The sequence below is a fragment of the Drosophila subpulchrella genome, chromosome 3L (assembly GCF_014743375.2).
Source record: "Drosophila subpulchrella strain 33 F10 #4 breed RU33 chromosome 3L, RU_Dsub_v1.1 Primary Assembly, whole genome shotgun sequence".
NCBI lineage: Eukaryota > Metazoa > Arthropoda > Insecta > Diptera > Drosophilidae > Drosophila > Drosophila subpulchrella.
Window position 1 is genome coordinate 25,487,526 of NC_050612.1, and position 26,585 is coordinate 25,514,110.

The window sequence follows — 26,585 nt, forward strand, 5'->3', positions numbered from 1 at the left end:
TAAATTGGCATTTTCAACTGGATTTGCATGTTAATTAAAATGGCGCACGCACGGACAGTTGAAAACAAATGCAGACAAGGCATTAAAGCTCCACATCCAGTTATCCCGTTCGGTTCCACCCAGAATCCTTGCCATTACCATTACCATTCTGGTGCGGATCGATGACAGGGCCGCCTGCACTTCACTCGCGGCTGGTTGCATTTCATTCTGAACTCTATTTACTTGAGTGTTCTCGCCGAAAGCGGGAGTTCCGCACGGAGAGCGAGGTCCCTGGAACACACAGGACCATAGGGCCAGAGGACCAGAGGACCAGAGGCCCCAGCGGATCCTGAACCCGACCAACGACCTACACTTGACTTAACCAGCATTGTCGATGGCACGGGCCACGCCCCCTTGGCAAAAATGGGGGCGCTTCGGCGGGACTTTAATGATGATTTCTTCGGCGCTTAAGTCGTTTAAACTTCGCCCCCAACTTGGTGTTGCTTTGGGCCGACCCGTCGTCATGGACTTGACGAGTGCCTTTTTGTGTGTGTCTGACGGCGGAGTCCTGTTCGTCCTGCTCCTCTTCTATATATTTTTTTTTTTTATTGCTCAAGTCTCCTTTCATGTGCATTACGGCGCACTCGTCCTCGTCTTCGTCGCTCCTTGAGCTGCTTTAAGCACTTGACTTGGCCTACCCCCAGGATGCACGAGGCCAGGATCCACGGAATCCACTTGGTTGACTTAAGGAAAGATTGCGCTCGTCTAGATGGAATTATGGCCAAGTGCATGGTCGTAAAGTTCAATATTTTTATAGCTCAGTGTCTCGGTTGCCTTGTCTAAAAGCTCGACTCTCATATTGATCCTTTTTGCCGTTTTTCCCCGAAGCAGTTATCAGCTATTGAATAAATGTTCGGCTGCATTTTATTTAATTCATACGGCTGCCAATTTCATAATTTATTATAAGCAGCCTCTGCCTGTCAGCGATTGTCTGGCCACGCCCACCACATCCCGCCTTTCCCGGCGGCCGTTTAATTGACATATTTAAAATATTAAACTGCATCCGTGTGCGAAAAATTTAGTGGGCATTCTTTTTGGTTTTCGTTTAAATATTTTTAGAGCTAGGATGATGGGTTTTTCGTGTGTGCAATTATTAATTTTTAATCATGTGCATAACTTTTCAAAGGCAAGGTAAACATTTCGAAATAATGATAAAAGGTAGCCAGCTCCTGGAAAATTTAATTTTAAAAATGCTTTTTATACACCTTTTAGCTAAGAATAAAAAATATACTTTTCTCTTTTACAATTTTCTAATTACAGTTAGTTAGCTTGTTTACTTTTCAGAAGGCAAAAACTTAGCCAATTTTGGAAATTACTATTCATCCCCTTTCACTTTCGTTGACCACACATAAAAGCCGTAAAGCCTCACACGTTGATTGGGGAAAAAAGTGGCTGGTTTGGAAAATTAATAACCGAATTTCCAAAGCCAACGACAGGACAACAATCAGCCCGAGGACATCGGCAATGCAATGGCAGAATACCAGCCGGCGGGCTTTGCTGTATTATTAATTAAATGACGCTTAAAAGTATGACAACAAAAAAGCGTTTAGGGCCTTCGGTGGGGCAGTCGACCATATTTCCATTTTTTGCCTCATTTTTAGTTTTTTGACTGCTGCCGGAAAATTTATTATCAGTGACAGGCAGACAGACAAACAGCATCAGTAGCCTTGCAGCAAAAGGACTCGTTGACAAAAAATTAATAAACTAAAAACCGCAGGATATTTACACTGCACTCGATTGCATAAAGGTTGTGTCAGTTTCAGCCTTTCAATGCCCATTTTACCAAATCATTGTAAAATTAGTTTGTGTATTTTTGTTCAATTTTATACATTTTATATTTATTTTTTGTGTTGACAGTGAGAACTGCCTGGAAATTAGATACCTGTTTATCGCATGTTTGGCCATGCATAAAATCTGCTGATTTGTGTTGCATAATTTTGGGCGCTCGAGCTGTTTATTTAACGGCTGCGGCTGTAGTAGTGGTAGTGTGCCCCAAAGGCAAAAGCTTTGATTTATTATACAGAACTTATGAATGCCCTTGAAGAACTTAATTAAATTCATTAAAGAAAGTTCTGGTTCCTCCCATATACATTTATTTGCCAATAAGAATTTTTAATTTTGATAAATATCAATTTTAGAATTGTATAACAAATCAACATTTACTATAATTTTATACTCTTAATTGTCATTTAAGTCGTCTAAAAGTATGCAACAATATCCTTTAATCTCAGATGTACAATGAATTCATTCAAAAGGGCAACTATCTTTATTCATTAATTTTCAAGTGATTTCAAAACCCTAGAGACTTAACTTGTTCTGCTTGGCATTTTGAAAAATATTAATATTATTTCCAACGTAAATATCTTTTACCAAAATTACCAACATGCAGGGAATATGTACTTTTTAAAATATATGTATATGTATTCTACAGATTCTTTAAAATCTTTTTCATGCCCAATGTAAAATGTTTATTCCATGTAAATCTGGTCCTCCATTTCCTCCCATTCTTCCCATTTTCTGACCCACGTAATCGTCGTTTAGCTTTTTGGATGCCTACTTTAAAATTCAGAAACTCTTTAGCTTAAAGTTGCAGGAGCAATTAGGGCATGCTTCATTGGCTGCCAAAAGGTACATAAACTACGTGAGTGTGCCTCTGTCTGTGCGAGTGTGTTTGTGACCAGTTCCTTTCTCTTTCCCTTTCCCTGCTCCTTATACATCCCCTACCAAACCCATAGCCATAGACCAACTCAGCTTTTCATGTAAACGCTTGCTTTGCCATTCGTTCCGAGTCATTTCATTTTCACTTTGTTGTTGGCGCTCTCGCAGATGGAAATGGGCAGAGGGAAATGGAAAAGTTGGGAAGGGATCCAGAGTTCTACAATGCCATTTGCGCCGGCTGCCTTTGGCCCATAGTTCCACCTCACTAGCCACCCATACACCATATTCCATACCCATGGCACTGACTTAAAATGACAAACAACATTGGGAGTCGTCGTCGCAGGATCCCTGAGAAGCGAAAAATGCTTTCCCAGCACACACACATACATACACCCAGGGAAATGGGAAAAGGGAAAGGGAAAGCGGGGGATACGCGTACATGCCATTGCACAATCATTGGATTCCGAAACATTTCTAGAATATTTAATAAGAAAACTGAAAATCGTTGAAATGCCAGCAACACTCATAATATCATCCCAGGCTCGCCCTTAAAATGGTGTGGGGGATTTCCCGATAGAAGGCTAAGGTCAAAGACAATATTGAAATGCCAATTGAACTTTTTGCTCTTATTAAAATTTCCCAGCTTTTGAGATGAGAGGGAAAAGACCCAGTAAAACTGTCGTTAAGGTTGGACCCTTAAATGATTCGGCAATTGATTTTGGGATATAATCTTAATGGGAGATGGAGTTGATACTTAAACCAATATAATCTAACTATCCCATTGAGTTGAAAACTAACCACAATTTTCTTTTCCTCTTTGTCTTTACAGGTACGTACAAAAAAAGGTCTAAGCCCCCAGGATAATCAATCCTTAAAGTGTTCCGTAAGTTCAAGTGCCTTTGTCCTGTCCAGTCCGGCTCAATCCGAGCCAATCCCAGCCGAACCCTTCGAAGACACTGAAAAATTTGTATAGCTTATTATTAATAACATTGTAAGGAGGCAAAACCCCATCAAGTAGCTAAATCTTGGCAAGCATTTAAGCAGCATGTCAGAAACAAAACGATGGAGAAAAACCGCCGGGGCTGCTGTCCTGGCTGTCGCCGTCGTCGACATTGACAGTGATTACAAGCTAAAAGTATGAAAAACAGCAGAAACTACTTAAGCACAAGAAATAACAAAAGCCCTGACCGAAGAACCAGGCCAGTTCAGTTCAGTTCGGTTCGGTTCGGTTAAGTTTAGCTGGAATGGGGCGCCGGCAGACTGTAGACAAATTTTTTGCATAAACACAGACGACAAAGCCAACTACTGACTGCACTTAAAACAAGAGTCAGACGAGCGAGGGGGGATAAATTGTGGGAAGGACGAAAAGACGAAAGGACCAAGGCGAATCGAAAGCCATCGAAGCCATGGAGAAGGAATTTGCCTTCAATTCCTGATGTGAGATGCGAATTTTTCAATAAGTGCAACCGTTTGGGGCAAGGCAAAAGGACCGAGGGTATTATAATTTCGGACGGGCCAGGACGAGCATCGTTTAAAATATGCCTGGGCGGGGCAGGATTCGCCCCCCGACTGAGTCCTGGGACTAGGAGCAGGAAGCACATAAGTAGAAACGGCTCAAAATGCAAAGTAGACGACATCCGCTTTGAGATTGGATGACGTTCGTCCTTGCCATCGTCGTCGCCTTTCGACATCGCCATCGCCATCGCCTTCGTCCTCGCCGTGAAGTATTAAAAGCAAATAAGTAATAAAAATAATAATGGAGCATTTTTACCATTTTTTGCCCCTGCGAAAGGGAGCAGCCCACAGAGGAAGAAAAAAAAAAAAAAGAAAGGATAAGCATCTTAGCGCAATTTCTTGCTGCCTTCTCAATATAACAAAAGGTCCTTGCGCCCAGGCAAATGTGCCGAAAATATGGGGTAGAGGCAAAGGCGAAGCCAACCCAGCTGCTGGCCCTCGTCCGCTGTTGTCCTTTATTTCCATTTTTCCTTGGCCCGCTCATATTTCGCCCTTCGAACCCACAGCCCCGGCTATATCCACTTCCAGTTCCCAAAAGGGACAACAACATAAATGCAGGAAATTTGAATGGACGAGCGCAGTGAATGAAATTTGCAAATATTTTTCAAAAATTGAACTTTTCTGGCAAATTTTTTTCTCCAATGATGATGGCGAACAGAAGGTGGTTGGGTGGCAGGAAGTATGGTTATGGGTATAAGGGAAAAAAAGGGACTGCGCCGGGGTTTATGAAAATAAGTGAAGAAAATTGATTTGAAGTACTTTGAAGTGCAAAAACGCGTAGCCAGAATCACTGAAGAATGCTTTGGCATATTATTTCGACTTTTTTCATAGCCCTACCCCCCCAAAAACTCTCTCAGACAACTTTTGTTGCGATAAGCAAGTCGAGCAGAAGCGGTATGTTTATATAATATGAGGAATACTTGCAGATGCAACTGCATATCTGCTTATGTTTGAATAAAGTTGCGAGGCGAAATGGAAAAATAACTGAGTCCCAAAGCAAATCTCTGTCGGCTGGCGACTTAAAGTCCTGGCTGACAAGTTTAAGGCTCACATAAGCAGGTAAATTGCTTTCTAGGCTTAGCCGCATCCCGACTCAGACAACAAAGGACCAAGGAGGCGACGGCAAGTGTATAAATCGCCTAGAAAACAAGCGACTACCGACTGCCGTCTATCATTTCCTTTCGCAATTCGAGAGTGGCGACGAAAAAAGAAAACTTTACCTGCTGCCGGGAAAAATTGTCAAAATATAAACCGCCGTTCCTGTTACCGTCTGTAACCAGGACTACTCTCGTTTATCAGCCAAGGAGCAGCAGCAGCCCTCCTGGCTTTCCACAAACACTGAGATAAAAACGGAGTTGTAAAGATACAAATAATACAGAAACATAATCATTTACACAAAACATTTAAAAATGCAGGAAATAATTTTAAAATATTAATCAGATTAACTTCAAATCTCTTTTAAATTTATAAAAGTGCCTAAAAGTATGCAAAAAGTAAAGGAGACTCATCTTTCTAAATGATTTCTTGGCATTTCTGAGATTACAATATATTGTTGCATACTTTTATATGTAAGTTGAATATAAATTCTTTGCATTTACCCCTTTCTTTTTACAAGTGTACCTAGATTTTTTTGCTTTCTGGCAAAGTGAAACGATTCACGCCGCCAACGCCTAGAAGTGTGCAACATTTTTTCGTTTCCCCAGATCCTTGGCTTGCTCCTGCCAAATATATTCATTGCAAGATTTGTTGTCTGTGGGTGGAGCAGTTTGCATATGAGGCGAGTTTCCTTGCAGGATGTGTGTGTGGGCGCCGGAGAGACTTACGCTTGAATTGCAAATAGTTAGAAAAGATTTGCCATGATTTGGGCTGCCACTCTGGCCCCGGAATGCACTGGGATAAAGATGGAGATGGAGATGGTAGAAATGGAGTCCTGCCTTTCAATTGCGAGGGACAGCAGGCATGCCAGCGATTTGTGCTTACTGCATTTGGGCGGTTCTCTGTGGGTTTTCCGGAGTCCTCAGAACTCCAGGACTGCCAGGACTCACTGGCAATGATTAAATCGAGTCTGCCAGACATTGATGGCTTCATTTCGGTTTCTGTTTAAGCGATGGTGGTTTTTTTTTTTTGGCCGGCGGGGGGTTTAATTTTCAGCTGACATCTCTTTCAATGCGTGGGCGGCCATTTCAGGCATTAAATAAAATGTGAAACAATCAGAAATCAACGCATAACGCAAGCAAATAAAAATATAAAGCATTTGTGGCCAGTTGCCGTTAGCCATTTGGCCCAAACACACACATACAGTAGTCACATCCGCACACACACATATTAGTGTGCAATTTGGCCAAATGTCGCCAACGTGGCAGCCTGTCCTCCGTTCGCAAAACTTTCACAATATTTCCGCAAAACAAATTGCGCGTAAAAATGGCAATGCAATTTTTGGTCGTTTGTTGCGGCGGCCGTTGGCCAACTGGACGCCACATTGCATCCACATTCACATATGTCCTGTCGCCCCAGTCTCAATATGTTTGTGCTCGTGTATGTGCGTGTCCCGGGTCCATGTTTCTGTAATGTTTGCCCAATTGAATTTAATAATATTTTCATTTGGATTTTAGTTTAGTTTTTAGTCTAGGGTAAAAGTCCTGCTCCTGACATGTCCTTCGCCGAAATGTTTTGTGCGTTCTGCGGCTGCAAAATGGCCAAATGGCCAAGGGATCTCTGGTCCTGTTACGAGGATAATTGGGTTCGCGTGCTGTGCGGTTAATTGTGATTTCGACTCGAATTGGAAAACTAATTCTGATTATTATGTTTTCTGCCATATTGGAGTGTGGGGCGAATTTAAGTGGCTCTGTAATCCCTGAAAAAGGAACTCTCTCTCAGTGGAAAGCTTATCCTCAATCCCTGTCACGGACCAACTATCGCCTCAACAGCTCGTAAAACCAAGGCAGCAAATTAAACTCCAGCCGTAAAAAGTTCCCCGGCTCCTTTTACATTTCCTTGACCATTACTCTGACCATAAATACAATATTTGATAATTTTATTAACAATTTGGACTGTAAATTGTTTACGACTCGGCAGTGGCTGGTGGTCGAAGAGATGGGGCAAAAAAGGGAAGAGCTTTTTAGGCGTCTGCCGGATTGGTGCACTTTTTGTGCTGCCACAGAGCCGAGGCAAATGAAATATTCATGTTCACCGACTATCTCCGTCTTATTCCCAATTCCCCAACCCCGAACCCGAACCCCAACCCTCAACTCGTAAATTAAATTTAGCTTCCCCCCGAACATTCTGTTCAATCAAGCGCAAAAAACGCCGCAGACAGACATTGCCAGGAAGGCGGAACAGGGGGCGTGGCGAGTTATCCTTACTATCCTGCAGTAAGGATCCCAGCAGTGGTTTAGTTTTTGTTTGAGCGAGTGTGCTATATATGTGTGTGCCAGTGCGAGAGGACTGTGATTTTAACTGCATTAGAGGCCCAGTCCTTAGTGCTGAATTCAATTTGTTGCAATGCTATGCTAAAAAGCTGAAATCAGGCGGCCAGCTAGAAAGGATCTTCTTCTACGGGCAGCCCGGCCAGAGGTCCTTTTTGTGCAGCTTTTCGCATTAAATTTATGAAATTGTGCGCTTCCTCTTTTTCGGTCGTGTTCTCTCAAAACTCAATCATGCTTGCATGCAATATCCTGCCGCCTTTGGAGTCCTGAGTCCTGAGTCCTGAGTCCTCTGCTCGGTGTCCTGTGTCCTGTGACCGCTGCCCCTGCTTGTTGAGCCCAGCCCATTTGTTTGAGTAAGCCAACCCCTCGACTCCTGGAGACATTTATACCCAACAATAACAACAATGTTGACACAAACACATTCAGGACCTTCGAGTCCTGACCCTCCTTGGAGTTCTCGAAAGTATGCAAGACAAATGCAGCGAAAACGGGGAAAGGAAGCCACCTTCAACTATGCTCTACCTATTTCCAACTTCTTGGGGCGAAATTGCCCTTAAACTTTTCTGTCACATTCCAAGCATATCCTCGGGAAAGTTGCCCTGGGCTCGATTCCAGCTTGTTGATTGCCCATTTAGCAGGCTCTTTTTGGACCCGAAGATCAATCCCCCGGTTATCCCTTTAAGTTAAACCATTAGAGATTGCGCTTTGTTTCAAAGGGTTCTTGACTGGCGATCTGCCTACCAAGTCTTTGACAAATTTCAAAACCGTTGATTGCCTTATTAGGTCCTGTAGGAGAAGGACCCTCAACTCTCAAAAAAGAACTCTCGGCGAGTAATTGAATTAAATGGCCGGCGCTGTGGCAAAAAGCAAAGTAAATTAAATAAGTTTTTCATTTTGGCCGCGACCAAGTTGCATTGTCAACGCCGTCGTCTGAGGCCAGAGTCCTTCGTCCTTCGTCCTGCTTTTTGCTTGCCCGCATTTTACGCTTCGCCGGCGGCCCTTTGTCGGGTCGCCTTTTTGGTGGAGAGAAGTGGGAGGATGGGACTGCCGATCCCGGCCAGAATGCAATGAGCCAAAAGTTATTTAATGTATGCATTGCCCTGCCCAGCCAGCCAGCCAACATTCCCCATCCGCCCCGTTGTCCAGTTCGGAGTTGCGGTTAACAGCGCATTGCAACTTTTTGGGGGGGTAAGTAGTAACTTTTCGCATAGTACGTAAATTTCCGGATTTTTTTTTTGCCGGCTCCGTTAATGCCGAGCATACTTTTAGGTAGCTTAGTGGCATTTACACTAATTTCAAACTGCGACTGCGACTCCCACTGGCAATGGTGTGATTTATTTGCCGGAAAAGATTACTTACTCGGTGATGCGGTTTTCCAGGCATCGGCGGCGATGGCGGCGTTTTTGAGCCACCATTTTGACATGACTCTCTGCTTTAGACAGCGAACGGAATGGAAAGCTGGAAACGAATTTGTAATTAGTTTTACTGCCACTTTTACCCGGTTGTACTTTGGTTCTATTGAGAGTTTTTCGGCCACGGTACAGGTTTGTCTTTTAAGTGAAAATTAATTGGAAAACTCGTTGAGAACTCTCGCGTTCATTGTGACGAGTTTGCCATGCAAATGAAGGGTCTAGCCTGGTGCCGTTTATGGGTTAATTTATTGAGGATCTGGAAACTCTTTAAAGAATTTCCTTGTAGAACAACAGACGATAATTGAAGTGCACTTCCTTTTAATTTTCGCCCAACAAATTACGGCATATCAACAGCATGCACGAGCCATAAACATGGAGGTCCTTCGTCCTTGCGTTGAGCACCTCTTCCTTTTCCTGTTCCTGCTTAATTTCATATTTCGAAACATGACACTTTCACACTTTGGCTAATTTAAAAGCATACAAAATGGTCGCTCGACACACACGCACGAGCTCCACTTGGCTGCTGATGTTGATGTTGCCGCTTCCTCGTTTCGTGACGAATGTGCTTTGTTGCAGGATGGTGTTGCATGCGGCACATGCCACATGGCTCCGCGAGACAGGGCCTCCGATTCGGATCCGGGACCGGGATCGGGCTCGGACAGGGGATTCCTTTCCGCGCATACGTGTGTGCAGCGAGGCTGCTCGTTAAATTGTCGCCTGACACCTCGCTAATGTCATCGTCATTGTGCCACATGCCACCACTGCGAGTCGAGTCTCAGCCACATTATTACTGTAATTATGTTGGCCGTGTAAACGTCATTAGGCGTTTTAGCTGGCGGAACGTGCCGCAACCAGAGTGTTGAGCTGGTTTATCTCCCTCTCTATCATTTTGGCCGAAACTACTTTAGCCGCTCTATTGACTGGCTTTTACACCAGCCCCTGAATCAATTTCACGCATTAAAAAGGCTTAAATCCATTTACTGGCTAAATGCTGTACAACAAAAAATGGACACACAGACAAAAAAATTGAATAGTAATATAAATATATGCATACCTATTAAACTCAGAATTTCAAATTAAATATTTGAATTGAATACATAAGCGTATTATTCAAGACTAAAAACTTTAAGTTCCATAATTTAATTTGGTAATATTCAAATCAAGGTAGAATTGTTATCCGACTAGCATCAGAATTACTTCAATAATCTTACGTCACTATAAAAAAGATATTAATTTAAAAAAACAATAATTGTTAAATTTAATATTTCCATATTTATTATTAATAAGACCGCAATTAATTAACAAAATATATAAGATTAAATCTTTGGGCTTACTACGCTTTTTTGATCAGTGCACCACACCATCAACAGATGGCCCAGTAAAAAAGAGAAGAAATGTCCATTACCATTAGGTGGAAAATTTATGTGCTTGCATTTTGAATACATTTTCCTGTCGCTGCTTTAATTGATAGATAAAAATGGCTCACCATTAAACAAATGCCGGCCCGGCCTGCTGGACCAGGCCAATTCATTTAGCAATTAAAACAAGCTGCGGCCAAAACGAAAAGAAACTATAAAATGCAAATCAGTTGCATATAAAAATATATATAATTCATTTGTTAAAAACCATTTGCCGGCCATTTGCTTTCGCAGGCAGGGTTTTTTATATATTTTTTATACGCTGTGGACAAGAAATATGTTGTCCTTTTAGGCGTTGACAAATCGGCGCTCACACTCGCGCCTAAAAGTATGCAACAAGCAAAAAGCAGCAGGAGCGCCAGAAAAAGCACAGATGCAAAGCCAGGCAGCCAAAGGCATTCGTGGCGAGGCGGGAATAATAATTTTTGGCACGACTGCCATGTTAACATGTCCCCAGACACGTACTACCATCCCATACCACACCACCCCATACCATACGATCCCATACCATACCATCCCACCCATTGAAATCGGTAAACGTTGCATACTTCCCGGCGCGAGTTTATTATGTAGGGAGGGGGGGAATATATGTGTGTTCTGGCTGCATTTCATCGCCCCTGTCTCCTGTCTCCTGTCCCTGGGCTTACCGGCTGCCCCTGTGGCTTGTAGAACCATTAGTGAACACGGGTTACTGTGATTACCCCGGGTCGACCTCTCGAAACCCCCTTCCCCCCCTTGCGACACCCAAAAACCGACAGGTTCACCCTGGGATTGCAGTATTCTTGGCGCAATTTCCATTCGCATTTGCATTTCGCATTGAAATATATAAATACGTGCGCGGCTTTTGGGGCGGCAGACAAATTACTTTTTAAATGCACTGTAAGCCCCTCAATTGTAATTGGCCGCCGTGCGGCTTCGAAACTTTGCCAAATAAAAAATATAGAAAACCCGCCCGAATCGAAGAGAGAAGCACAAAACTTTGAGTGAGCCGCATTAAAAAACAATAAAAAAATATTGGGCCGAGGAAAGGCTAAGGACTGTGGGCCCATCGTCTAATGGCGTCACGTTTGTGCCGCCCCGAAAAGTGGCATGCAACATGCGATTGCTGCCAAAAGTGCCGCCTGGCACGAGTCCAGGACCAAGGCCCAAGGACCAAGAGCGAAGGACCTCCTCTGGTTAGTTGGCTTGTTAGTTGGCAGCCTGCTGCCTGCTGCCTTCTGCCTGTTGCACTTGCCACTTGCCACTGGGGCACGACTGCCATTCGTTCTGGTTAGGCGTGCTGCCAACTCGAGTCCTTTCAAGGATGTGTCTCTGTGTGCCGTGTTGAATTTTTCATTTCATTTGGCGGCAGCAATCCACTTGAATGGGAATTTCGTGTCGTCGCAGTCGCAGTCGCAGACGTTGTCGTCTTCGTCAAGCGGAAACGGAAGTGAACAGGCCAAACAACTGCACATATAGAGCACATAATAAACGTTCAAATTGAGTGAATGACTGAATCTCGACCCCATAATTCCCCCAGTGAGCCACACAAATTTTGTGGTATTTTTTTTGGCCATCAGCCAGCAGGCTGACATGAGCCGGGGATTATTAGACAATTAAATTGACGTTAATGAATTAATTTATGAGCTTCTGCGGCAGTCTTCTGTTGCCTGTTGCATGGTCCTCGCTCTGCAAGGCCAGAGAAAGACAATTAGGACCACAGATTAGCCTTCGGTTAATGAAGGTTTATCGCCTCCGATGGCAGGCAATTGAGGTTGAAATACCAAATGCACCACATACTAAATTTTGATGGACTAGTTTTGGTGTTTAATCTGCCCATAAGCTACGACTACAAATAGTTTGAGACTGAAATTAATTTTCTGGCCAGACCGGATCTCATATTCAGAGCAGCTCATTAAAACTCATTACAGGATCTGCGTAGCATCTCCAGGCCATATAGCAGGGTAAACAGGAATAGTTTCGCCTTGACAAGGACTCCCTCCGAACGACCTTTTGCATAATCTCGAGTTTCATATTTCATTAATTAAAATTATGTTCAAGGCAAAGCAGATAGCCGTTATAGTTGAAGCACCTGCTCGGTTGTAGACTCATTAACAGCCCTCCCACACACAAATTTATATATATATATACATATAGCCAAGGGATGAGTTGTGCAACACAATATCATTGTTGCTTTGATTAATGATTTGCACAAAATCATAAAAGCTTTTCTGCTTCCCTAAACCCTGCCCACCCACTCCATCCATCATCATCTTCATCATCCTTGTCGTCGTCGGCGGGAAAAAGGTTTCGCATTACAAAAACGTTTCTAATTAATACGAAACAGAATGTTACCGAATATTGAAAATGTCTATTCAATTCGAAATTGTCATACGTAAGTCGAAACCCCTCGAAAGGAAAGGCGGTTGGGGCTGGGAGGTGCGTACGTAATGTGAAGCCTGCCATTATTATGCTAATTAATTGACATCAAAAGCAAAGAAAATGGAAGAGCCCAGGCCTAGAGGAGCAGCTCTTTGTTAAACTTATTTATATATCAAAATCAATGACAGACGACAATAGACGGAAAAGCTGGTTGGGGGAGCCCATAAGCCGCTTTGAATAGAAATGCAAATTGAAGTGCGCGTATGCCAATTATTTTGATATATATTTTTTTGTATATAATTATAATAAGATAATAATGAGCAGTCGAACAAAGGAAGCAGGTGCTTTACGCAGGTACCCAACGCTGTCATCGCAAAATAATGGCCTGTAATAGGATTTCCTGTTCCCCAGAGATGATGAAAGATGGCGGAAAGGAAAGGAAATAAGAGTGGAGCGGAAAAGCGGAAAAGCCGCCTATAAACATGCAATTTCGATACAACTCTTGACTCAACTTGACTCCATTCACTCCACTTATTTTTCCAGGGAGCATCCTCCAGCCTGGTCGTCAAATACGCCGACACGGAGAAGGAGCGGCAAATACGGCGCATGCAGCAAATGGCCGGTCACATGAACCTCCTCAATCCGTTCGTCTTTAATCAGTTCAGTCCGTACGGCGCCTACGCTCAGGTAAGTCCGCCACCCCCGCCCCCCCCAATAAAATATACTACATATAAAGCAGCTCCCCTCTCCACCGGAATTGCAGCAGCAGCAGCAGGCCGCCCTGATGGCAGCCGCTGCCACGGCGCCCGGATCCGCTGCCTACATGAACCCCATGGCGGCCCTGGCAACGCAGATACCTCACGGCCTCAACGGCACCGGCCAGCCCCCCTCGCTGCCCTCGCCGACCATGCCCAACTTCAACATGGGCGCCAACACGCCCAACGGCCAGCCCGGCGGAGCGGCTGCCGCTGCCGCTGCGGCGGCCGCTGCGGACGGCGTCTTCACGAACGGCATTCCACAAACGGCATTCCCAGGACGTGAGTATATTTTAAATTCATCAAAAGATATATACAAAATGTTCCTGTTAATTTTTTTTATTATAAACCATCATAAATATAAAAAGAAGTTAAATATTAAAAATCGAAAATTTAAAATAATTTAAAAGACCCTTTAAAGACCATATTTTTAAATATTATTTTAAAATGTTATCTGTTTTGCATTAGCTTTCACAAACTTTGGAATAAATAATCGAATTCTTAATATGTATTGCAGATATATTAGTTTGCCAAATTTTAAAAATGAACTATATACGATATTTCAACCAATTTAATTTTCGTCCATTAGTATTTTTTATAAAGTAACATTACGAGTTCAAGAAAGTACATAGTTTAACCCAAGTGAAACCACCCAAAAACAATTTAACATTTAAAAATCTATTTTATTAACAATTTAGAAGATCCTGATCAGAACCAAAGTTTTTTTATCTACACAAGAAGCATAGGTAATTAATCAACATTGTATCATTTAAAATTAGATTTAACATTTTTTTTCTTAATTCAAAATCAATTTCAAATATATATTTTGCTAAATAGTTTATATAAGTTAATTTTACCAGATTTACATGGTTTATTTATTTATCAAAAACAGAAAAGTACCTTATCATTTTTTTAAAAGTAACAATCAAAGTTAAGAAATTCAAGTTTAAAATATAACACCACGCAAAATATAAAATTAAAATAAAAAATAATAAAAATAATTAAGAAGACCCTAATCATGTTTTTTTATAATATACATAAGAAACATTAACAAAGGAACTGTAACTCTAACAGATTTTAGCTATAACACTTAACTTATTTGAAGAAAAAATCAGCTTAGACCTACATAAAAGTAAAAAACTTTAGATAACAAACAAAGAGCGTATACTTATACTTCACAGTATAGCTTTTTAATTTAATTTAATAAAATAAATATGTATTTTCTATAGCCACTGAACTCCTCCTTGCAGATCCACTGCACTTGACTATACCGCCACAAGGTTTGCCAAACGGCGATGCTGCTGCCCTGCAACATGCCTTCCCTGGTCTGCCACCGTTTCCAGGAGTTGGTAAGTGTTTTCTCCCCGGAAAAGAATTAATTTTAATCCTAAGTATTAGATCCAAGACACGCTTGGCGGCAAAAACATAACCGCCAGACAATATTCGATTGCAATTTGCTTAATTTCCAAATGTCATTGAGTCTCCATTCACCCGAAATGAGTAATTTTGCCATGTCATTTGAATCGCGTTCAGTTACACATTTAGCCCCATAATCTGCATCATTCATGGCATTGTGTACCATCATCTCGTCACCACCATCATTTTTATTATTAGCATCGGATTATGTTCCAATGAACCCCAACCACAACAGCAAAAAACAGCCCAATCATTCATTACTGTTTTTATCGAATAATTAATAATTGTTGTGTCATGCCATAAATATTTATTGTTAGTAAAGTGTTACATAACTCTAATTTCTAAAAAATAAACTTGTTATGATTTATTCTTTGTGCAAAGGAAGACAAGCTTCCGATCGTTTGCTTTTGATTTTTTTTGCTATGATTTTAAAATGAAAATATTTTTGACCTAAAATGTTATTAGAAATTTGTTTAAATCGATGAGCTGTTATGAAAACGGCGTTCTAACCCTATTCTCAAATCCAGTCGATCTACTATGGCTGGTTAACAACATTTAGTTTGGTTCTTAGAAAATTTGTTTCATTGTCTGTGGATTACTAAACTATGAGAACTATTTTAAATACCTAAAACAAATATATATATATTTATACGTATTCTTAACTGTTGTGTTGTCTTTATAAATGTTTCGGAATTTGTGTAAAAACCAAAAACAAAATTATTTATATATAATGCAGCCTTTCCCGCCGTCTATGGACAGTTTCCACAAGCTTTACCACCTCCCCTAGCGGCGGTTGCACCCACTCAGCGTGAAGGTAAGCTTTTCATTATTATTTCGTTAATCACCTATATTCCCATGAGCCCAACATCCCCGATTCCCCCCGATACACATCCGTACGTTTGTTTCAGTTCTTGTTAAGCGATATTGCATTTGACCTTTTTCCCAATATCGAATGATTTCGGGTAAATGCAAATACTTATCTGTTTACATTGTACATGTTTCTCCCGATTCAGAATTTTGTTCGATTCTTTGTCATCGTAAACATGCTACGCACACACACACAGATACACTTACACTCGGAGAAAAAATTCGTTGATATCGCCTTCGATCTAGGCGACAATGAGCAGTAATTAATTTTATTTGTTGTGCGGAGAGAAATTAAATTTTAAACAAAAGCCCATAAAAATTAATTACTTTGCATACTGCGTTTCTTTGGTCCTTATTTTATTTTGATAAACATTTTATCCCTTTCGTTGCCACCGACCACCCAGTGCCAAAAAGTAGAAAGGATGCTTTTCCGGAATGGAATGGGTCTTCAACCCTTTTGTTTGGGGCTGGCGAGCAAGGCGTAAATCGTTTTTAATGGCTGCATTCAACGGCATTTTATGCGATCGTAAAAATTACATATAAACTGCTTAAAATCATATAAAGACCGTCGGCGTATTTCGAAGACATTTGCTCATAAAATTTTATGTTTCTTTTTCGGTTCGTTTTGCTCATCTTTTTGCCTTTCGCCAGGGCCAGAGACACAAGTAATCCATTCTCTTCCCGTAAAACAAAGTGTGTGGGTGTGGTTGTAGCTCTGTGTATGTGTGTGTGTGTGTGTGTGCCTGTGCCATATTCATTTGTATTGGTGTGTGTATACTACCTATATGCTAACTATAAACCTAACTTGAGTGTAAAGTTCGTTTGGTTCCATTTCGATATCTTTGCGCCGTAGTCTGTTGTTTCTCTGTGTATCCTCTAGACCTTACCTGCATGACATACACCCAGTCACACCATCTACGTGTGGATCCCATTTAGCAATAATACCCACACATTATACACCATAATACATCATATGGGAACTTGGGCTAGATCTAAGTTATCCACTTAAGTATATTCATTAGGCATCTCTAGAGTATATGCATAGAAACCTCCTTAAACAGTATGTCATTTAGACTGTTCGTTTGCTCATGGTTTTGGTTTTGGTTTCCTATATTGCGCCCTTAGTTTTAGTTGATTCAGTCCAGAAACAAGATCAGCCACAGCCACACAGACCACAAATGAGAAATTCCAAAAGAAAATCAGACCAAGTCAAACAAAAATCGAAATCAATGCAAACAAGACAAGAACAAGCAAGCAGACATAACTCATAAATTATGAATTATGATTTTCCTCATTATTAAACTTAATTTGTTCTCTACTTTGTTTCTTCTCTTTAAAATGTCTCCCTTTAAGATTTTCTGATGTTCCCAGGATGTTCGATATCCGGACCCGAGGGCTGCAATCTCTTCATCTACCATTTGCCCCAAGAGTTTGGCGATGCCGAGTTAATGCAAATGTTCCTGCCCTTTGGCAATGTGATCAGCTCCAAGGTCTTCATCGATCGTGCTACAAACCAGAGCAAATGTTTCGGTACTGTGATAATTAAATTACTGGGAATTTTCTGAATTATTTAGCTATAATGAATACTTTCACGACAGGTTTTGTTTCATTCGATAATCCCGCCAGCGCTCAAGCGGCCATTCAGGCCATGAATGGCTTCCAGATTGGCATGAAAAGACTGAAAGTTCAATTGAAGCGGCCAAAGGATGCCAGTCGACCCTATTAACAATCGGAGTTCCTTAAACGCAATTCACAACAACAACAAATACAACAACAACTACAACTACAACCAACTGGGGCAACAACATCAGCAACAGCAGCTTTGCCAACAACTACAGCATTTTCCGCAGCCACGCCCACATCGGGCGGACTAAGCTCCGCCTCCGCGACAGCAACAACAACAGCCCACTATAATAACCTTAGCAGCAGCTTTAGGCCAACTTTGCCCACTGAGAGCTCCACCCACAATGCCCACATGCCCTACACATTTGCCAGCTGGCGCAGCGGTACCTATTGCTACCGCAACAACAACAACAATAATACTAACGACAACTGCAGCGACAACAACAACAACAACAACAACAGAAACGATCCAGAGTCTCAGTCCCAAAACGATCCACAACAACCCAATACCAATTGCTCCAAAGTGGAACTGGTCGAGAGACTATTCATGTGGCAGCAACAAAAGCGAAAGGCCTAAATGCAAGATCAACGGCAACCACAACAGCAACCAGAACAACTGCAGCTACAATAAGGAGCAACTATTGATGGGGTGAGCAGAACTGTAGATTAAAGATCGAAAAGGATTTTAAGAAACATCGATACGGTATTGAAATTAACTGAGTTTTGATTATAATATCGCGTTTTCGATTGATATTGCTCATTTACTAAGATGGTTAAGATCCAAAAATGTATTATATATAATAGCATATGTTATAATAAAAGTTAGATCACTTTGCCTTATCAAGATATACTATTTTTTAAGATACGTCATTCTATTCTAGTAACTGAGCGATATCATATCAGACTTATCCATTTCTTATAGATCCCCACTTAAGACTGCCCTACTAATAACATTGCTTTCCCTCCATTTCAGATGGTCGTCAGCCATGCTATGTGAAAACGATTATAGAAACTAAATACATGCAAAGAGTATGTAACAAAAAAAAAAAATAAAAAATAGTAAACAAGAAAAATGTAAATTAAAAAAAGAAAACACCTTAGAGCTGAAAAATTGAATAGATTTATATATATAATATATTTATATATATTTATCCGATTATACATTCAACTGAATGCAGTACAGCAGTACATACAAAATAATAAGAGAAAACCAACCACAAACAAAATTATAAAATTGAGAAAAACCGAAAGAATGACAGAATTTTTGCCAAAATATCGATTTAATAAAAGTATATATTTATAGAAGCAAGGAACAAAAACATTGATATTGATAGTTTTGTTAACAACTAAAGAACAAGAACATTGCACACCAGTACACTCCCCACACAGAACACAAAACTTGAGACAAAAACTGACTGGCAAGAGACCAAAATTATCTGGGTTTTCAAATAAAAAAAAAAACAAAACAAAAAAAGAATAAAAACAATTAAGGACGATAAGAGCAGCAACCATTTTATATGAGTAATTGGTGATGGGAATTTATAAAAATTAACAAATCTGCGCAAGGAAAATTAGTTGAAAAACAAAGCAAACACAAAAGAACAACTATTAAAACTGAATTTGTTAATCTAATGATGAACTCGATCGGAGTTTACAGTTAATCGAGTAATTAGAAGGCAGCAGTTAAAGGAAAGGGTTAAAGTATAGATGGGACGTAGAGGAAGTTAGGTGAGAAAGAAGACAAAGTAGGTCTGCAACTTTTTAGCATTTAGTGGTAAGCAAAACGGCAAAGATTCAACAGATGCATAAACAGATTATATGTACACATGAAAAATTAACACAAAAATTCGAATTTAATTAATTTTAAGTAAAACAAAACGGATATAGGAAGTTAGAACTAGGCGGGACAGAGCAAGCCACTTAATATATGCGACATGCTTTGAGGGCTACGTCCAACCCCAAAGGGTTCGACCAGCCTGACCACGAGCAAAAATATCATTTTTTATAATACATAAATGAGTACTAATTTTAGAAATATTATAATATGGATTTGTTAGAACTATTGAAGAGAATCAAAGTGCGGAAAGCTAAACGAAAAACATTAAAAAGATTAACAAAATACAATATCTAAAGCGATTATTTATGTTGGCCCATATTCTCGGAGGGAGAAAATTCTTGTAATTGTTTTAACTTCTCAACTTGTTTGATTCGATACCGTTTGGTTTATCATTATATTCAAAAAATCGTAAACGATTTTATAGAATAATAAACAAAATTTTGAATAAAATCAAACAACAACTTTACACTTAAACTTAGCTGCTTTCAACAAAAACAATTACAGGTACTTACAGATATACATGCATATATATATATATATATACATAGAAATATATAATAAAATCAAGAAAAAAGCAAAAAGTAAATAAAAACACAAGGAAAAGGAAAGGAAATATAAATAGGGCTACTGAAAAAATGGAAAACATAAAAAACATTTTGCTATGGAAGTATTACTATAAAAATATATACAAAATAGATATACAGAACAGCAGAAAACTGAAAGTTTTGGCCACTTATTTTCACAACCAGCTCCGAGAAAGAAACCGATACAGCTAAAGAATCAGATTCCGATCAAGTTGACCATAACGCGCCCTAGCCAGACTAAGCAAACTATTTAACACTAAGCATATATTAATTATTATTGATTGTTATTATAAACAAAAAATTACCATTAGAATTTTTATCACAGTCAAAAAGGAAGCAAGTATTTTTTAGCAAAACTAGAGAATTTATCACGGCCTATTAAATTTATTCTAACCTTATGTTTCGTTTTACACACCGACATAGGACGACACAATACCCCCGCACACCTACACTGAAATCTAACTAAATATTATTGTCAATAAAGAAACGTAAAAATGAGATCTTTATCCGACACTTACTCAACTGTCTGTTGAATCGAATCATTAACAATTTAGCAGCAAAATCTGTACAAAAGCAAGAAGAGGAGAAGGACCGAAGAGTCAAATCTACAGCTAAATATGCCAAAAAATAAGATTATGGATAGTGAAAAGATAAAAATGGAGGGTGGAGAAAAAATTAACAATTATTTAGAGTTTGTATAGTGAAAATGATAAGTTTAGAGTCGCCTAGTCTGTGGGTCCTGCAGGGGAATCTCCGCCTGCTGGACGTATTTGATACTAAAGATATAAAATTTAAATATTAACAAATACAAATATAAAAAATATAAGAAATATTTAAATATGAAAATAAAATTGTTATCAGAGTTAAAGTTAATTTTGTTACCAGTGCAATAAATACTTTGGTGCAGATACTTATGGGTTCCCTCTCAACCAATATCAATTTCAACTTCAGTTCCAGTTTACATTTACGTTGTGAGTATTGCCAGTCGGATCACTGAGACAGTATTAGAAATCTGTGGAAAATATTATATTCAAGGTAAAATCGAGTTAATCTGTTTAGTTTTTCCTTTTTTTTTTTGAATCACAAAATGTTAGGCCTCGACAGGAGAAATATTGTAAATATAGAAAATGAAAACTAAGGCGGATGAAAGTCCCACACTGAGAAGAAACGAATGAAAATGGCAGTTATTTAACGACACATGCATACAAGCATAATTATATACATACCTACAAACATACAAGTACATAACACATATATGAAAATTATCAAACTGATTTTAGCGCCTATTCAAAAGTAGTTCAGCCAGAGACACCCAAGAATTTTGACAGCTTTGAATTAAAATGCTAAACTAGAATTTTACTTCGGAAAAACTCATCCAGATACACGAACACACTACATGTATTTACGATCTTGTATGAATCGATCTAGTCAAATTCAAGTTAATTATTGCATAATGAAAATTAAACCTTAATGATGAATAAGAAGTATAAAAACCAAGTCAAACTATTGAGATAATAATAATTTACTATTATTATGTACTATGATTATGATTAACGAATTATAATTTATTTATGTATTGAAAATACGAACACAAGTATTTAAATTAATATATAAAAAATTATTATTACAATTATTATTATTATTATTATATGCTATTATACAAACATTTTTAGATCATATACACTATACTATAAAACATACGGAATCAAGCAAAATAATTCATTTTGTGCTAAACTGATTTTGGCAAAATTATGCAAATTATATACCAAGAGGAAGGATACTAAAACCCTAAATTATCGTAACTATTATTTCTAAAGCATAACACACAATAAAACTAAACTAAACCAAGAGAAGCAGAACAAATAAAAGAGAAAACAAATTGAAAAACCAAAATACAATGCAACCAACTTGTTTTATTTTCTCATTATTTTCCGCGTCTGTGACATCCGGCTTTTGAATCGTTTCAATTGGCAGATACCAGGACAGACTAGGTCACATACCCCCGAAACACACTATCCCAACTCGCAACAGAGGACTGAGAATTTGGCATAATCCCCACCCCGATTTGAATATCGTTTTCCCATGTTCTCCCTTAAGTATCGTTTGATAAAACTAAAAACAAAAAACCAAAACACGAAAAGGGCTGTGACACGAACGTTTAACAAAAAGTGTGAACAAAATCAAATTTATTTATTGTTTGCGCTTAGTTTGATTTTAATGTTAATTTTAAAGAGCGGTGATAACAAGAAACCACTAAAGCCAAATCAAAATTAACTCGATAAACGAATAAAAATACAATATAAACGAACAATTAAGTCGCTTAATTCAAATTCGAAATGAAATGTGATGAAAGCAAAAAAAAAAAAACATAAACAACTAACAAAAAAACATGTCGAATTCATATTAAACATTAACGAATAGAAAAAGACAATTGTACCTTGAGCATAAAGTGTAAAAATTGGAACTCGTAAAAATTATAGTATTCCTAGAAATAAACCATAGATAACAACCACATTAACTGAAAATGGACAGGTTTCGCCCATCTGCTTGAGGGGATATGAAAATTGGCACATTTCTTTGCAAGTTTTGCCAAAATCCAGTTTAGTGCCAGAGAAATCCTTTAGAGCTACAATCTGCATTTAGCGTCGTCATACTCCGCGTTTTCACTGTCTCTCAATTATACGCACACACACAACGAACTCACCACCATCTACATGTACACACCCATCATATCAAATGCGCGGATATGCGAACCGTAGTCTATAACTTGGCACCTTTCTCGGCGATTCTCAAGTTGTTTAGCTAACGGCGAAGAGATATGAAATCGAAGGGACCCCATTGGCATTGCGTTTCCTCCTGATTTGTTCGGTTTGTTTTATATTTCCATTTTTCGTTGGTAGACGGCTAAGCATAGCGCTAATCTAAGAATAAGCATTGTACATTACTAATGAAAATGAAGTCTCTTATCGATGATCGTTCCTTAAACTTAATCTATATGCGAATAGATTTTGTCCTACGCATAGTGTATTTTTATTATACAAAATGCGGAATGTGGCATTCTTATAGAATGTTTATTACTCTATACAAAGCATTACTAATAAAAACTAACTTCTTTATTTATTATATATACTATACACAAATATATTATATACTAGTTAATGACAAGGTTAGACAAAGTAGTGAATGAAGCTTACAACACTGACACGGAAACAAAAGAACATGAACAAACAAGAAGAACAACCAAAAAACACTGGAGTCCAAGTTTAGAACTTACTAATCAAAAATATATTTAGATACACTTTTCTGCAGGTATTTAAAAGAAAGTAAAAGTAAAGGTAAAACTAAACTAAAGCTAACGATAACGATAAATAACGATAGAGACAAGCACTTAACCCCACCATAACCAAGGACTTACCAAAATTGCATACACTAGTTTTCTAACTACACCTACAAGGACACCCAATCAACACTCCAACTAACACACAGACACAGTTACAAGGGCCCAAAAAGGCGACGGGACGAAGGATCTAGTGTAAGATTGATCGGTAGAAAGGGAAGGATAGGGGTGCATATCTTTTTGCCAAGCCTAAAACATTTTGCCTTTAATATTTATAACGCATTTTTGCTTTGGTTTTAATAGGAACACAAGAATGACATATTGGATACAGGGTAATACATGCAGTTAAATCTAAATACATAGTAAACTAAACCTATCAAGTAACTATGATAATTTCGTATTGATACCGAAACATTTCAATTCATTTGTAATATAATTTCCCCCCAAAGCTTTCGCACTTTTTTCGATACGATATTTTTAAGCTCGTGACACACTTTTGAAGCTTTGCTTACCAAATAGATTTCGCTTGGATAGGCATAGGGTTAGATCCTTAGAGTATCATCAACCATGGGCATAGATGGGACAAGGAAAGGCAGAAGTAGCCATAGGAATATAACAAAACCAGCAACAATAATTGGCGGCGCTTGTAAGAAAGCTCAGAAAGTGCATTTAAAATACAACAAAAATATGAAAACAAAAGGGAGGAAGGAAAGGAGAAATTTAAACATTTTTAAAAGCAGAAACTAGTCGTACTTATATAGACGATATATTATAATACTATTATTATGACAATTATTACTATTACTATGAACAAAGAAAGATTTATTAGCGAGCTAAGGTCAACCAAGCATTATATAAACCAATTTTGCAATTATACAAACCGAATCGGATGGAATGATATGGGAGGAATAAGTGTACGGCTGGAGATATTGGCGTTGAAAAGGCCCAAAGTTATTTTTTGTAGATAAAACTGTTATCTTTTAGTACTTAGCCAAATGTTAGATCGAGGTACGAGATACAGAGATATAACTCATGTAGTTGGCAGCAGGCTAATCGAATAAAACCAAATGGTCAAAGCGAATTTATATTGTATATAGTATAAAATCCCTCAAACAGAAACCCGAACCAGGGGGTTGAATTATTGCATATTATTAAAAAAGAAAACATAAAAAAAAAGAAAGCTAGTCTAGATTTTAGCATCAACACATCAGAAAAACACATACTTATGTACACTTGGTATTTTTTGAGTGTAGCTTGAGATGCGTTTCAGAAACTATTTCTCGGATGCAGTACTACAGCTACAGCTTCTTTATACACTCTATATACTTTTCGTTTAGAAATCCGTCCGTATTTAGCATTATGCAAACACACAGACACTCACACACACGTAAGCAACGGCATGTGGTTTGATTTTGGTAACTTAGCCTCACTTTCAATTGATTTGCTATTGCCCAAGAGTTATGTAATTACATTCGTCTTTTCCGATCCCCAGAACAAGCCCACACAATACAAGTACTTAGCCATGATTACATCAATCCATTATTTGAGATTTTTGAAGAGCACCTTTAACGAAAACAATAAGAAATTAGCAGCAAAATGTGAATGAGAAACACAAACGAAAACTAAAATAAAAACCTAACATTAAAATTCAACAAATGACATTTAAGATTAAGAGAACTTGCACTTAATATTAGTAGCATAAATGTAAAAACAGAAAATGCAGATAAAGAATTCTTATCGATTTAATTTGAAGCAAAGCAGATTCCAACACGATTCGTGATCAGTTCCTTTAAAGTCTGTCAAGAGGAATTTCGAATTCGGAAGAGAGAACAAAACCAAAACCAAAACCAAACGAGACGAAATCAAGAATAACAACACATGAATTAAATGTTAAATGTAAAATGGTTTCAGAATCAAAAAGAATAAAATATAAATAGAGCATAAACAGGATCACTGGCACTGTGAGCCCGGAACAGTTCAGGAGTTTTCCTCTAGTCTTTCGTCTATCATTGACTTTGATTTGAATTCTGACATCGAATGCACTTTGTACACAAATCGAGCATTTCTCACTTTACGCATTTTTTCAACTACATCAGAAAGGAAACGGATATAAGGCAGAAACATGCACACAGCTATTACATGCATACTCACATATATTAAATATGACAAAATTTATATTTACACACATAAAATGCCGAACTAACGAGATGGATGGTAAGGATGTAATAGTCAAAAGTAGTTGATCGAAACAGACGGACAGACGTGAAGAACAATTAAGTAAATCATTTATAATAGCAACAAAAAGGTCTTTATATAACTATTTATAGAAATATACGCTATATACTATACATATATGTACATTAAATACAATCTATGAATAATGAAACCAAAATGGCGAAGTGTGTAAAATTGTGCATTCGTTCATTAAAACAAAAGGATGAAAGTAAACACCGAAAAAACAATACAGATATATATCTATATATACTCAATCGGCCTTTTCCGCGATGTTTTGCCACGCGGAAAGCGGCTGGAAGCCCACAACACAAGTAAATGCTATCGAACAAGAAAACTATTAATTAATTATGGACAAAACTATAAATATTTTAATACTTAAAGCATTATTAACAGAAGTATATTTTAAACATTATTTATGCGACTTACTGCAGGATACCACATAAATAAACCCAGCATAATAACAGACGAGTACATACTACAGTAACAATAACTACCGATCGATTGAGGAAGACACCATCCCCACACCAACCCCAGGTTAATTTCTGATCACTTTCTTTCCCTGAGATCTGCTTAATTCCGGAACACACTGAACCAACCAACTATGAAAACACAGAAACTGAAGCAGTAGGAGCAAAAGCAGATTAGTTAGATGCAGATCGCGGCGAGGGGCTAACAATAAGGAGAGATGGAGATGGTATAAATCGTAATAACTGAAATATCAAACACCCTAGTATTAATTATTGCCAGTTTCAAAATATGGGCAAGCAGTGTACATTTTGTTTCGTTTGCCAAAAAAAACTGGGCGTCGCTGATGGGCGACATTGATGATAAGGATGATAGGGTTGATAAGGATGATGAGGATGATAAGTAGGCGGGGACTTATAGTAAACGAGGAGCAGGAAATTGGACATAGAGAGGGGGAGGAGATTATAAACCAAGTTATAATTACAACAATTAAATTATTATTAATAATAATTATTATACACAAAAACTTATGCAAATGTGTAATAGGTATATAAACAAAGAACAACTGGCAAGTTAAATAAAAACAAAACAAAGCAAAAACAAAAAAATTATGAAAAATTAAAAAAAAAATAAACAAA

At 38.6% G+C, this 26,585-nt stretch overlaps 1 protein-coding gene across 43 annotated transcripts in view; it reads left to right on the plus strand.

Moving 5' to 3' along the window:
* The window catches only part of LOC119553043 (CUGBP Elav-like family member 4), a 279,958-nt gene extending 257,655 nt beyond the window's left edge, over positions 1-22,303 (plus strand). For 10 of the 43 annotated variants that reach the window (XM_037863108.1, XM_037863117.1, XM_037863123.1 and 7 more), the window contains 7 exons: positions 13,372-13,515; positions 13,568-13,865; positions 14,834-14,932; positions 15,736-15,813; positions 17,220-17,396; positions 17,465-18,138; positions 18,463-22,303. In XM_037863108.1, coding sequence (XP_037719036.1) covers positions 13,372-13,515; positions 13,568-13,865; positions 14,834-14,932; positions 15,736-15,813; positions 17,220-17,396; positions 17,465-17,592 — 924 coding nt within the window. In that variant the 3' untranslated portion in view covers positions 17,593-18,138; positions 18,463-22,303. The remainder of the gene's footprint in view (positions 1-13,371; positions 13,516-13,567; positions 13,866-14,833; positions 14,933-15,735; positions 15,814-17,219; positions 17,397-17,464; positions 18,139-18,462) is intronic. The other 33 variants (XM_037863111.1, XM_037863121.1, XM_037863125.1 and 30 more) reach the window with 7 other exon arrangements.
* Positions 22,304-26,585: the final 4,282 nt, after the last annotated feature.